We start from the raw sequence: 15,303 nt of genomic DNA, 5'->3' as shown, positions 1-15,303 counted from the left end.
GATCAGGTTGCATGAAGGCTCCACCAAAAGTGCATATTGCAGCTGGATACTATCAAAAACCTTGACACACATGAGTTGAGCAATGGGATCTTAACTCTTGGAGCCATTATATCTGCCTGGCAGGAGCCAGCATTTTTTAAATGGAAAAATGAATTAAAGTGCTTGATTCTCATGTTGAATAAATGAAATAATGGAGGTTTTGGTACCACATCCATGATGTTAGAGCGAGGTGAAAACTATGGTAAGTAAAGATTGTGTATTGTAATACTTAAAGGATGCTAAACAGATGTGCTTTAATACTTAAGAGAGCTGCTAAGAAGATGTAATTACTGGATTTTTGTTGCAGTACGAATATTTCAATGCTGTTCTTATTAATGAACGGGATGAAGATGGGAACTACCTTGAACTTGGAAAGGAATTCATCCTGGAACCAAATGAACATTTTAATAACTTACCTGTGAATGTCACTCTGAGTGATGTCCAAGTGCCAACCAACATGTACAACAAAGGTAAGCAGAAGTATTTTTTCATGATTGCGATCCACAGTGTGTTAAAGAATGTATTTTTTTTACCAAACCATACTTTTGTGAGACAGAGATTACATGCTTTAAATTTCCATCTCCATTTGGATTTTGGATTTTATGACCGGAGTTTTATCCAAGTTTAAGGGATCCTTAATGTGAAACCCTTACTGCTAGATGGCTCTGAATTTTTCATGGAGCCTGTATGTATATAAATATTTGTGTGTATAAATATAAGTAGAATGTAACACAAGGCTGGGTGGGCCGGATTTAAGCCCGCCCGCCCGCCCCTGAATGCTTGGGCCACTGACCAATCGGGCAGCCAGACAGTAGTGATTATGCATGGTAGTGAACTGGTCATGCAAAACTGAGGGGACAGCTAGACCTGGGGATTCTGGCCCAGCAAGCTACCTTGCCCTGTGTGGCACTAATGTCCCCCCCCCCCATAAATCATGGACCCATTCTTATAATTTATTAATGCATTATTATCTTGCTTTTCTTCCTATTAGGGACTCAAATTGATTTACAAAGAAATAAAAAACCCTACAGTTTAAACAAACAAATATACAATTCCAACATTTAGGGCTATTCCTGGATCTACTGGCTTTGGTAAATGAAGGTCCCAGGGTGTAGTGCAGGGGCTAAAGTCCAAGGACCAAGAGGCCAAAAGGCTCATGCCTCTGACAATGCTCAGGTTTAAAATAAGTGTAACAAGAGAGGAACGGAGACTCTTAGAATCATAGAATAATAGAGTTGGAAGGGATCTCATGGGTCATCTAGTCCAACCCCCTGCAATATGCAAGACACTCACATCTCTATTGCTCATCTACTGTTACCTGCCACCCCTTTGCCTTCACAGAATCCGCCTCTCTGTCAGATGGCTATCTAGCCTCTGTTTAAAAATTTCCAAAGATGGAGAACCCACCACCTCCCGAGGAAGCCTGTTCCACTGAGAAACCACGCTAACTGTCAGAAACTTCTTCAGGATGTTTAGATGAAATTCCTTTTGAATTAATTTCATCCCATTCGTTCTGGTCTGCCCCTCTGGGGCAAGAGAGAACAATTCTGCTCCATCCTCCATATGGCACCTTTTAAAATACTTGGTTATCAGATCCCCTCTTAGTCGTGTCCTCTCTAGGCTAAACAGACCAAGCTCCCCCAGCCTTTCTTCATATGTCTTGGTCTCCAAACCCCTCACCATCTTTGTTGCCCTCCTCTGGACACGTTCCAGTTTGTCAACATCCCTCTTCAACTGGGGTGCCCCAAACTGAACACAGTACTCCAAGTGAGGCCAAACCAGAGCAGAGTACAGCAGTAGGATCACCTCCCGTGATCTGGATACGATACTCTGTTTGATACTGCCCAAAATCCCATTTGCCTTCTTAGCCACTGAGTCACACTGCTGACTCATGTTCAATGTATGGTCTACTAAGACTCCCAGATCCTTTTCACACATGCTACTGCCAAGAGAAGTCTCCCCCATCTTATATTGGTGTATTTGGTTTTTCCTATGTAAATGCAGAACTTTATATTTGTCCCTATTGAACTTCATTTTATTCAGTTTAGCCCACTTCTCAAGCCTATCAAGATCATCCTGTATTCTGTTGCTGTCTTCAGTTGTGTTTGCTACCCCTCCCAGTTTAGTATCATCTGCAAATTTAATAAGTATCCCCTGTAATCTCTCATCCAAATCATTTATAAATATGTTGAACAACACAAGCCCCGGGACAGATCCTTGGGGTACTCCACTTGTCACTCTTTTCCAAGAAGATGCTGAACCATTAACAAGTACCCTCTGGGTACAATTTGTCAACCAGTTATTGATCCACCTGACAGAATTAGGATCCATACTGCATTTGACCAACTTGTGAACAAGAGTATCATGTGGGACCTTCTCAAAAGCTTTACTGAAATCCAGATAAACTATGTCCACGGCATTCCCCTGATCCAGCAAGGTAGTCACTTTCTCAAAAAAAGAGATAAGGTTGGTCTGAAGTGACTTGTTCTTGCGAAACCCGTGCTGAGTCTTAGAAATCACAGCTCTCAGTTCCAGCTGCTCAAGGACTGAGTGTTTGATTATTTGTTCCAAAATTTTGCCAGTTACAGATGTCAAGCTGACGGGTTGATAATTACCCGAATCATCCTTTTCCCCTTTCTTGAAGATGGGAACAACATGTACCCAGGTCCAATTGTCTGGCACCTCCCCAGTTCTCCAAGAAGTGTCAAAAATAATGGACAGAGGTTCAGAGATGACATCTGCAAATTCTTTTAGTATCCTTGGATGCAGTTCATCTGGCCTAGAAGACTTTGTTTCATTTAAAGAAACTAGGTTTTTGTGGAGTGCTCCAACAGTGATCCTAGGCCACCATTCCCGTCCCCTGTGTTGTGTGACGTTTTTGCCACATTGATCATTATCACAAGAGAAGAGAAATAGGAGTTCAGTTCTCTCTTCATCATCCTTATCCATTGTTATTCCTCTATATATTTCTGAAACAGCCTAGGGGGTGGGATGTGTCCGGCTGTCAAAGTTGGAATAGGGCCAATCAGGGTGCAACCAGCTTTGTCCTGATTGGCCCTGCCCCTGCGGCTCCCGCCCTCCGGCCCTGGACTCTAGCCTCTTTGCTCTCAGATGCGCCTCTGTGCCTGGAGCCAGCAGCAGCTAAGGGGAGAGGTCCCTGCGCAAAGGGTCATGGTGAAGGGCTTACTAACGAGGGCCTCTTGGCCTGCTAGGCTGGGCCTGAAAATGAGGAGAAATAGGAGTTAAGCAGTTCAGCCCTCTCTTCATCATCTGTTATAATTTCACTTTCTTGTCCTGGTCATATGGTGTCCCTATTCTTTTTCTTGCTTGAAATATAACTAAAGAAGCCTTTTTTGTTATGTTTAGCATTTCTTGCTAGCCTAAGCTCATATTGAGCTTTAGCTTTTCTAACACTCCCCCCTACAATTATTGGTTATTTGTTTATACTCATCCTTGGTAATAAGGCCTTCCTTCCCTTTCCTAAATTACTCTTTTTTATTCCTCAAATCTTTTGACAACTGCTTATGGAGCCAACTTGGTTTCCTTAGGCTCCTTCCATCTTTTCTTCTCAAGGGAATTGTTTGTGATTGAGCCTTCAGTATTTCACTCTTAAGAAACTTCCAGCCCTTTTGAACTCCCATGTCTTTAAGTCTTTCTGACCACGGGACTCTACGCAACATACAGTATTTGCTGGCGTATGACTACTTTCCCCCCCCTCCAAGTGGGGGGGGGTTGTCCTATACGCCGGGTGCATTTCAGTTGGGATAGACATAGCTGCCCATAGTGGCCCATAGTACTGTAATGTAATGTAACAAACGCTATATTTTAAGTGGAAATGTTGGGAGGTCGTCTTATACGCTGGCAAATACGGTACCTTTAATTATGTGAAAATCAGCTTTCCTTAAGTCCAGTCTATACGTACGACTACGTAAAGGTTTTCTGTTTCCCAGAATTGAAAATTCCAAACGCACATGGTCACTGCTTCTAAGTGTGCCCACTACTTCCACCTCATCTACCAGTTCTTCCCTACTGATGAGAATCAAGTCTAAAATAACAGAGCCCCTGGTTCCCCTCTCTACTTACTTTCCTGCTTTCAGTCAGCTGATATATTTTCCCCCCAAAGGTTTTCTTCTTTGCTACTTAATACATATATCTAATGATCATCTGCCAATCTTGATGGTTGGTCATTTCATATCAGTATTTCCCTTTTGGGAGAGTGGAACATACCATTAGATATTTCTGCTGAATTAGTGAACTGAAAGCTGGGAAATAAAGAAAAGAATGCAAGGATGCCCCCATCAGCTTCCCTTCCTCAGAAGCAAGATTTTCCCTCCGTTTTTCTTTCCCTTTCTGACTGAGCCACCCTAAGTATCTGTTTTCTTCTTTCCCAAAGAGCTCTGGATGTCCTATCCTGTCAAAGTATAACACTTTGGCAGTTGGCTAAACCCAGGAACCTGAGGGAAGGGTCAAGAACCCCCATTAACTTAAATGTGACGCGAGGATTTTTGAAATTCCAAATTAACAAAATATTTTATTTAGCATAGAGGGGAGAGGTCAGGTGAAATCAGGAGTAAAATTTCTGAGGTAACTCAGTATAGAACTCTGAAGCAAATCAGTATATGTGCAGATGTTAGTTCATGTTTCATAATATTGAGAGTTTTATAAACTTTCCCCCATGACTTAGGACAGACTTTCTCGATCAGGGTTTCGTGAAAACCGGATATTATTGATGGCTTTGGAAGGGTTTCCCGGGTGCATGGGAGTGTAATTTTATATAAATATAAAAATATAATTTATTGGGTGATATATAGTCATGTCAACCCCCACCCTCCCAAAATGGCCAATGATGGGCTTGGAGTGGGTGGGGAGGGGAGAGGAGGGGCCTTGGGTGTATATGTTCACAGTTATGTTTCCCAACCATAGTGTGCATGATTGCACACTATGTGGTTCCTTGAAACCTGAAGAATGTTTCAGGAAGTCCTTAATTGTAAAAAAGTTGAGAAAGGCTGACTTTCAAACTTTAAGAGGAGAGGCTTTCGTTCCAGTTTTTTTCACATGAATATTCTTGAGTATTCACTGACTCTTTTGGTTGCCAGGAGGCTTTGACGCTATCCAGTACACAACCTTCTTCTCTACCCAACAAACAAAGTTGCAGCTATTGACATAGCACAGTTTTTAGTGATATTTGTAATCCTCATTTCGATCTATGAATCCCATGCAGTAGGAGTTTCTTTATAGAACAATGTGTTCTTTCATTATGTTTAAAATGACATCTCACTCTTACTGTTAAACTGCCCACATGCCATTTATTTATATATATATATATATATATATATATTATTATTATTATTATTATTATTATTATTATTATTATTATTATTATTATTCAATTTATTGCCCGCCACTCCCTTGTGGCTCGTGGCGGGTTACAACATTCTAAAACCCCATAAAATCCATTAAAATCCAGTTAAAACAACTACAGTCCAGCAATTATTAGTTAGCAAGCTAACCCGGCTTATTGACTTATTGCTCACCACTCTCAGCAGGCTGGCTTGTGGGAAATTACATGTAAACCCCCCTCAATAATATAATAAACAATTCCCCAATCTTAAAACCATTCTTTCCCATGCAGCAAAATACTAAAACCTCATCCCCCCTGCTCAACAGTCTCCCCCATAGTGCTTCAGGGAAGATGTTCATGGGGAGAAGCCTGCTGTCCTGGCTAAGCTGTGGAGGGGGCCCTGATCTTAACTGCCCTGGCCTCAACCAAATGCCTGGTAGAAGAGCTCCATCTTGCAGACCATTCACAACTGTGAAAGCTTTGTCAGGGTCCTCAGCTCTTCTGGGAGCAAAAAGGCCTTGGCCCTGGAGGAGCTCAGGCATACTTCTCATGGCCTGGAGACCATTCGCAGATTAGCTCCCACAGATCGCAGACCCTGCAGGTGGCAAAAGGTGATAGGTGGTCCATCAGATACATGGGGTCCAGACTGCGGATGGCCTTAAAGATTAACACTGGAACCTTGAACTTGATCCAGAATGCAACTGGCAACAAATGCAGCTGCTTCAGTACTGGCTGAATATGGTTCCTCGAAGGTGTTCCAGTGAGAATCCTAGCAGCTGTTTTCTGCATCAAGGACAAGGGAAGGCCCATGTAGAGTAAGTTACAGAAATATATCTTGCAGGTGAGTGTGACATGGATTACCATGGCTAGGTGCTTCAGGGACAGATAGGACACTTGGCACAGATGGAGAAATGCCAGGCAGGCTACTCTCATGACCTGCACCTCCATTGATAAGGAGGCATCCAGGATCACCCCCAGGTTCCTGGCAGAGGGCAAGATGTTAAGCTGCATCCCACCTGCTTTATCCCATAATACTGGAACTGATGATAGATCATCACCAGTTTACAAAATATTGAGTGCTTATAAAGGCTAAATTCTTTGGGGTGACCATACAGGCATGAGCTGAGCCCTAAATAGGGAGAAACAATGTTTACCATGCCAGCAGCTTTTGTTTATCATGACACGTTGAAAGTTCAAAGATGACTGTTTCTTGTCACATCCAGTTTGCACAAACTTTACTTCATATAACCATGACTTTTTGTACATGCTTATCTAGAAGAATTTAAAGCTAGTCTTTAAGTCCTTTGAATAACTGTATTTCAGAACCAAAACCAGTGGTACCTTTAAGACCAATGAAGTTTTAAGATAAGCTTTCGTGTGTACCATGCTTCTTCAGATACAATGAAATAGAAATTATCAGTTCATACTGATAAATACCAGCATAATGATGATGATACAACAGATACAAGGACCAAACAGGAATAACAAGTGTATATGGTTACCATTCTAATCTGATATATTATTCCAAATAATAAATTAAAAAAAGAGGATGCATGCCCCTTCTGGGGTATTGCTGAGAATACAGAGGTAAGGGATGAATGAAGTTAGCATATGCAGTGAGATGAAACCAATATCTCTGTTAAATCCTGGGGGTTTCCATTGTTATTGTAATAACTTGCAACTCAGCAATTGCCCTTTTAGTCTGTTCCTGAAGTTCCTTTGCAATACAACAGCTACTTTTAGGTTACCGACTGAATTTCATGGGAGATACGCCTAAGGATAAATGGACATAAATCTGACACCAATAATCACAAATCTGAAAAAGCTGAAGGAGAACAACCTTTCAGGATTAATACATTAGATTAGCTGATTGTAACATAATTAATAATGTAACATAATTTGGAATGGTAGGTTGCAATATGTTTCTCTGATCTGCAGACAGGAGAGATAATTCTACGGTCAGTCACCCCACTTCAAAGAAGAAGATGCTCTAAGGTTGCCTCCATGCTTTATAGCAGTGGTCCCCAACCTTTTTATCACCGGGGACCACTCAACGCTTGACAATTTTACTGAGGCCCGGTGGGGGGGGGGTAGTTTACTCCTCTACTCTCAATCACTGCCCTAACGCTCTCTGATCGCTATGGTAATGTTTAAACATCCCTTCAAAATAAGATACAGACACACCACAACAATGAACATAAGGAACATTTTATTTTCATGGAAATTTTAACTCATGACAATGACAAATCAATGGGAACCCTGAGCTTGTTTCTCTGCAACAAAATAGTCCCATCTGGGAGTGATGGGAGACAATGACACCCGAAGTGTGTTGTAAAGGGCCGGGGGGGGGGGGGAGAAGGCGTCCTTCGCGGCCCACATCCAATTAGTCGACGGACCACGTGTGGTCCGCAGCCCACAGGTTGGGGATCGCTACTTTAGAGGAGACAGGGTCTCAATGAATTACTCTTGGCATTCCACAATTAAGGGTACAACTGCTCATCAACCTCCAATTTTGACGTATTTATTTCCTTCACTGTGTTTCTCCCAATAATTATGAGCTCCCAGATGGCAATGAAATAAACTAAGCTTGTTATTCCTGATTGGCCCTTGACTCTGTTAAACATATTTGCTAATTTATGTCATGAACCCCAATTCATGCCAGCTAAGTTTAGTTTCTCGCTGGGCTCTTTGCTTCTCACCAGCCATAAACCCATAAATCTGTCTGTAGGCTCCATACCTCCCTTCCCTTTCCCAGCAGGAATTTTCCATTGTTGATGCATCAATCTTACTATAAGTGTCCTTGTGGAGACAGCCCAAGTCTCAACAATGTGGCAACAACCTAGATCAGATTCCTGGCCATCTGGTGCCCTGTGAATCAACTCACCTTTGCTGCCCTTTCGCTCTCCCACCGAAATGCCTTTGTACCCCTCCCTTATGGACAGGGCTCTATATCTGCCCTGGGTTTCTTATTGCTCTTTGTTATTATCAAGATCTTTGCTTAGGAAGATCTTGGCTTGCTTTAGCGTTCTGTGGACTCTGTTTAATAAAGGTCTCTTTGGATTTACAACTACCTTTTGGATCTCGGATGTGTCTTTATCTTGGACTCTGCTGGCTATGCTCAGCTTGGTTCCTGACAATTTATTGCATACCCTCTACCTATATGTATGGATTGGTAATTGCCTTTTCATTGAAGAAGTGTGCATGCACATGGAAACTTATATCTTGAATAAAACTTTGTTAATCTTAAAGGTGTCACTGGACTCAAACTTTGTTCCACTGTTTCAGACCAATACAACTGCCCACTTACATCTGTATTTCAGAGACTACATTAATCCATGACCCACTGAAAAGAGTTAAAGTCTAAGTACTTAATTGTGTAGATTCTAATATCACTTAAGGGCTTTTTTAAAAAGTTCACACTTAATTAACAGTAAACTAATATTTTCACATTTGCAGAGGTTGGTAGTATTTGGCAGTCTTTCAGACATCTTAAAAGAGAGCAGATGAAAACAGGAGAAGTAGTAGTTATTATTGCAATAAAATGGCTTCATTGTTCAGCAGAATACATTACAGATAATACATTACTTCAGTGAGTGAGGCAGCATTTACCCACATTTTCATGCCAAGATGAGCTAGACTTTAGAATAGCCTTCTGGCCACTGAAACAGATGCTGCCCGTGGAGATATACCAGAAAACTCCATGATTATGCCTGTCTCCACTGTGGATTATTTAGGTCAGCCAAAATCGCTATTCTATGCAGCTGCAGAAAAGCATTTGTATCTTTCAAAATGTATCCAACTGTTGAAAATTGGGGTTTGCCATTGTTCTCTTTAAAAAACAGAGTCCATTCGGATAACCGCGTACTACTTAATTTATTATCAAGACTGCACAACAAAATAAGAAAAATCATCATATATGAAATGGGTTACCAGTCATCTCCAGTTTTTGGATGCCAAAGTCCTAGTTCAAAGATTGTACATCATTATTTATTGGGAGGATCATTCCTAGTGTGAGCAAGGATTTATTCACATTACTTTGTGTGGAATGAGGTCTTTGTAATCATATATATACACTGACTTTCCTAGATCCCTCTGACATGTTGTTTCTTGGAAAGGGAATGTTCCCACATGTGGCCCTCCCATGTAACTGTGCCAATTACAATGTTTCCTACTTGGTGGGTATTCTGTATATATTTATTTATTATTTATTTATTTATATTTATATACCGCCCTCCCCTGAAGGCTCAGGGCGGTTTGCAGATAACATGAGGTAACACATGTGACAACAGCAATAACACTACAACAACAATAACCCCAACATGATAACAGCAATAATAATCTAATAGAACTGCAAAGGAGTCTCAGCTCAACTATTACTGGGATCCAGTGGGTTAGGCAGATTAGTGGCGGTCGTAATAGGAGGGGGGGCTGAGGGCCAATTGGAAGCAATGGTCCGGGTCGACCTCAACCAAATGCCTGGTGGAGGAGCTCCCTTTTGCAGGCCTTGCGGAACTGTTTGGGTTCTGTCAGGGCCCTGATCTCCTCTGGGAGCTTGTTCCACCAGATGGGGGCCAGAATGGAGAAAGCTCTTTCCCTAGTTGAGGTCAAGCGGGCTCCAGGAGATGGACAGGAGATATCCAGGAGATGGACAGACACCAATCAGCTATATATATTTTTTATTTCTTAGAAATTCTGGACCACCTCTCCACCAAAAACTGCATGATAAAATATACTTCTGCTCTAGTTTATGCAATAGAATCTTGCTATTAATGTGGGATCTGTTCCCAGGTTCACTCCAAATAGCATATCCATGAATGCTGAAAGGCAGGGTGCTGCTGCCTCCCAGCAGAAAAACTACCACATTTCCTACAAAGTGTAGTAATGTAACCTTGCCTGCGCTACCCCGCTATGACCCCTTCACTCAAAGCCTTTTGGAAGGTTCTACCCTTCAAATGGGTAGGATAAATGGCTAAATACATAAGCATTCTTCTTGTGTAACAACCTGCTTGAGGAAGTCAGTTCTGCAAACTGTAAATGGTTCAGGTGGACATTTTTATAAGGGGAACATGATTGTAGTCTGCTCCACTATCTTTTGGATGTATTGGTTTGTTTTTATCATTCATTCATTCAGTCAGTCATTTATATCCCACCACTCCCATATTATGGCTCGTGGCGGGGTACAATCATAAATATATGTTAAAATCCCCCTAAAACAATAATAAAATCCCTATAATCTATATACTAGATTGATTTCCAATTTTGTAATCCCACTTTTTTGCATTGTTGATGCAATTTCATGTCTAAACATGTTCCACAGTGTTTCTAATTGTTGTAATTTTTGTGGTTCTGTTCCTATTGCATTGTTTATTGTATGTTTCATAGTATTTAATGACATTGTTTTACACCACATAATCCTCCTAGTGTATCAACGAGAAAGGTGGGTTATAAACAGAGCAAATAAAATTTTAAAACTGCAATTTCATAGTATCTTTTGACCAGAACAGCTTTACAAGATAGCAATAAGAGATGCAGTCTTAAATCCATATCATTGTGAGAGCAGAGCCAAAATAAACATCTGTGAAGCAATATATTAACATTTAACATCTGTGAAGCAATATATTAACATTTAACTACTCTGTAAAATCAGAAGCAAAAAATAAAAATTAATTGAGAAAAATATCCAGATGATGAGAACAATATTAAGTTATGTTATGAGGGCTGCTACACCTTCTTAGACCCCACAGATCCCAAATAAATATTATTGGGGATACGTATCAACCCCCCACCAATAAATCCCTTTGTGTTGTAGTGAACTTTTAGAGAATGCAGGAAAAGATTTCATCTGTGTTGCCAGAATTGTGGATTTTTTTTGATAGATGGTATAGTCCAAGAATATTTTGAGGCACTTCTGTCAGCAAGGGATATGTTTTACTTCAACTCAACTGACAAATATAAAACAAACAATATGTTTCTGAAAATTTGAAGCTGTGCTATCAGTTATTATACCAAAACATGTGGATCATGCAAAATGTAACCTGGGAAATTCAATCATGTGAAGAAAGAAACTGAAAAATCTTGACCAATTTCCAGTAATCATATTGCAGAAAATGATACCTGTTCAGGCTGTATGGAGTGACAAGTTATATATCAGGGATACTGAAAATAAGTTCTTATACTGATACAGTTTTTCCAGATACATTAATTGCTCTTTTTGTCAGCAGTACAATTGCAAAAAGAATCATGACCTGTTTTTGGCTGTGCTTTACTTTAATTAATCAGGAAACAAAGCCAGCTTTGCAGGGGAAAGTTGAAGACAAATATTAATTTTTGTTTCTGAAGCACATTTACAATTGTCACTTCATTTATCTGCACAATAGCCCTAAGAGGACCCTTGAGAATCTTTTCAGTCATTACACTGTGGGGACAACTCTGGACTCAGTATGAACCCCTAGTAAGTGTCCTCGCCCATACACACAACCTATGTGGAGAAATCAATTTAGAAATCATCTGTGGCACATTTAATGGAAATTAGTCTTCCCGTAGACATCTGCTTAGAAACCTTTCTGGACAAATGAAGCACTCAAGAGTGATAGTGAGTGAACTCTCTTCATTCTGGTTCATTTGTTTCTGTCAGTACTTACAGAAAGAGAGCTCATGATTCAGAGAGATTGAGGCACGTGCTCTTTGCGCCCTACCTGCTTGTCATTACCTCACTAGATGGATTATAATCTTGTGGAGAAAGCAAAGCCATGAGTAAAAATCACATGTTATCCATGCTTCCATTTTTTTGTCAAAACCCAAATTTTCTTTGTTTCCTATCATAGAACACCCTTAGAGATAAAGCTCATGAATTACACTGTGGGTGACTTCTTCCTTGAGAAACACAAAGTGGTGTGATAGGAGGGGAGCCAAGAGGCAGCCTTGCTTCACTTCCCTGGACAAAAGGATGTCCTTTGTCAGTTGTTCCTCAAGACCACCATGAACGTGAATGGTGGGATTATTATATTATTGCTTAAATGAATGCAAAAGTTTGTGGTCAAAAAAAGGGGTTTATTTCCCATTGTTATCTACTTGTTTTTCTGTTAAAAGCTCTAGCTGTTCTTACGAGGAGAGAGAAAAAAAATATGTGTAGGAGTGCAAATGCATATGTTAGTTTTACCTGTGTACCATCAGAATGAAACCAATACAGCCTTTGTGTGTACAGAAAGTACACCTGTAAGTTCCATCTGTAAGTGGGAACACTGCTTTTAAAGCATTCCCAGATATGAGGATGGAGTCTGCATTTTGCATATGCTTGTTCCCATTCTGCTTTTGTCTACAGTGCTGTCACTTGGGATATGACTTTTGAAGAGGATGTAAGGATCACCATTAACAGCTACAGAAGATTCACATATAGCTTCAGCATATCTACAGCACAAATTCACCAGCTCCACATATAATTCTATTTCAGGTGTTTTCAAGATCAGCCAACACATGCTTCTGTTAAAGGTTCATATAGTAGAACAGAGATAAACCCAAATGAAATTCTCTTATGACATGGGTATTCCAAGGTATCTGGGTCACATGCTTGCAAATACAGCACTTCCTGCATGACTTTTTACCTCTTTCTTTTATGGTGACAACCAAGCTGCATGATTGTCATTCTCAGAAATTCTCTGGGATAATAAGCAAAGAAGAGGAGGTTGAGCAGATTTGTTTGTTTGTTTGTTTGTTTGTTTATTTATATACCACCGCTCTTAAAAGTCTCGTGGCGGTTTACAGAGATTCATAAGAACAATAAAATCCCATAAAAACCCATTAAAACACAATGTCGCTATGGCAGATAATAAATATATAACCCACTCCCCTCCCCCCATCCAGCAAAGGTCTATTACACTCTATCTGGTGTAGTTTGATTACCTCCATAATCTCATCCTTTATTTCCTGGCAAATATTAGCTAAATACATAACATGAATTCAGGCAAAAATATTTAGCCCTAGAAAATGTTAACAAGTTTAGATTCAAGATACATTGACAAAGGGGACTCAGTCAGTATCCTATGGCTGCCTATTCAGTATAATTGAATTACTGCTAATGTAGGAAAATAATATTTTGACCTGGTGGTGATTTAGTATTCAAGATAGGGTGATATTGTTTTTAAAAGTTCTTTGGCAAGATAGTTGCATAATTTGCATACAGAACAGGGAAATTTGTCACACTTTCCTTTCCTGATCGCAGCTTTGAGCTCTATAACTTAACTGGAGACTTGAGCTTTTTCAATTAACAGGCTCAAAACATACAGAGGGAGGAAAAACAACATAATGAAAATGACAAGTTTGGGGTTTCATTGTATATGATTATTTTGAGATGTTATGTATGATCTTAATTAATTGGCTTTTAAAGAAAATCAGCTCTATGAAACCAGAGATTTTTTTTTCCAATCCCCATCTCCATGGGACTTACATTTCTAGCTTGATTCAGCTGTTTGCTTTTTTCCATTGAAGAGATGGTAGATTCCAAACTTTTTGCAATCAAATTTTAAATGCCCCTTGATCATTGCAGCTCAGTGAGAGTGGCAAAAGGTCATACATGGGGGTAGAAAATTCCACCACTTGACTTTTACTTGCTCCCCTGAAGTATGAGTTGATTTTCTAAAAGTTGATAAATGCACACTGTAATCAAAACCCTGATTGCCTTGGAAAAGAAAGTCTTCTGCGTGTATAGAGCTGTTTCAAAAGATATATTGAAATGTGATGAACTGCAGTCACTTTTCATGAAAGTAGGTTTTTCCCCCTCCAATTTGCCACTTAAAAAGAACTGTATCATTCAACCTTACTTTCCTAGCAGCATTTCCCAAGTGACTGTCAAGTTATCGCTACCTATTTTTTAGAATATTAAAACCAGAATTTGCCCATCCTTTGGAATCTGCACAGTGATTGTATCTACAACTGGTTGATATGTAAAAATCTCTTTCTGTAAGGTGGTGAAAATATGCAGTATCATCTCACCTGTCTCTATAGTGTTTATTTTGTTTACTTTCAAGCCCGATATACTTTCATGTCACATGGTATTGCAAATAGGTGTGTGGGACATAGTAACCATCTTGTATTTCTCCATCTGTTATACTGAACACTTTGGGATAGACTTTGTATTTTGTCCAAACTTTTTAAAAATACTGGCACATTTTTAGTTTTGACCAGTATTATGACTAGCTAAATATGTATAGCAATATTTTACTCCCATTTGTCATGCTCTTTGGAAAAAAACTGCTAATTTCCCCCACTGTAATATTATAAGCCGGTGCTCCCCAGCAACCTGGCTGCTGCCTAATACCGGACCATGGAGGCCTCAGTATCGGGCCACTGCGGGGGGGGACTGAGGCACCGGAGCGGTGCACCAGCAGGCATGCCTCCCAAGCCCCCCTCCCCCATGTCGCGCACTTGCTGTGCCAGGAGTGATCGCCTGCCTCCCAGCGCAGCGAGCACCACGCTGTGGGGGGGAGGTGCGGGGGCCTGTCTGTGGGTGTTTGCGGGCACCGGCATGATGGCGCCTGTGCTGGTTTCTGGGCTCTGGCATGCCGCCTCCGGCGCCTCCCTCCCCCCCCCCAGGCCCTAGCCTGAAAAATGTTGGGGACCACTGTTGTAAGCAACAAAGCATCTATCAGTACTCAGACCACAGAAGTGATTGAATGGTGATGAATGATGGAGAACAGATTGAGATAACTGGTTCTGCAACAAATTGCTTCTCCAGGAGAACTGCTCAATGTACAGTTTTCTGTCACCAGTTCTCCTGCCCACATTAGCAATTTGCTAACATGAATAAAGTTGGTGCACTCCCAATGGTACGTGGAAGTGAGGGCCTGGGCTGGCACTGTTGTCTGTAAAGGATCATGGGCACTATATTGGGGTCAGAGTTATTTATGCTCAGCTATTTGTCTGTCTTT

At 40.7% G+C, this 15,303-nt stretch overlaps 1 protein-coding gene across 4 annotated transcripts in view; it reads left to right on the top strand.

Annotated features, from left to right (window-relative positions):
* The window catches only part of CACNA2D3 (calcium voltage-gated channel auxiliary subunit alpha2delta 3), a 774,612-nt gene that overhangs the window by 324,130 nt on the left and 435,179 nt on the right, over nucleotides 1-15,303 (top strand). For all 4 annotated transcript variants that reach the window (XR_013229020.1, XM_077325515.1, XM_077325514.1 and 1 more), the window contains one exon: nucleotides 347-509. Coding sequence is in view for 3 of the 4 variants with exons in the window: in XM_077325515.1 (XP_077181630.1) it covers nucleotides 347-509 (163 nt within the window). In the remaining variant the exon portion in view is untranslated. The remainder of the gene's footprint in view (nucleotides 1-346; nucleotides 510-15,303) is intronic.

This window comes from Paroedura picta, chromosome 3, assembly GCF_049243985.1.
Source record: "Paroedura picta isolate Pp20150507F chromosome 3, Ppicta_v3.0, whole genome shotgun sequence".
Taxonomy (NCBI): Eukaryota; Metazoa; Chordata; class Lepidosauria; order Squamata; family Gekkonidae; genus Paroedura; species Paroedura picta.
The sequence above is the reverse complement of the archived record's forward strand: the minus strand, read 5'-3'. Positions and strand labels throughout refer to the sequence as shown.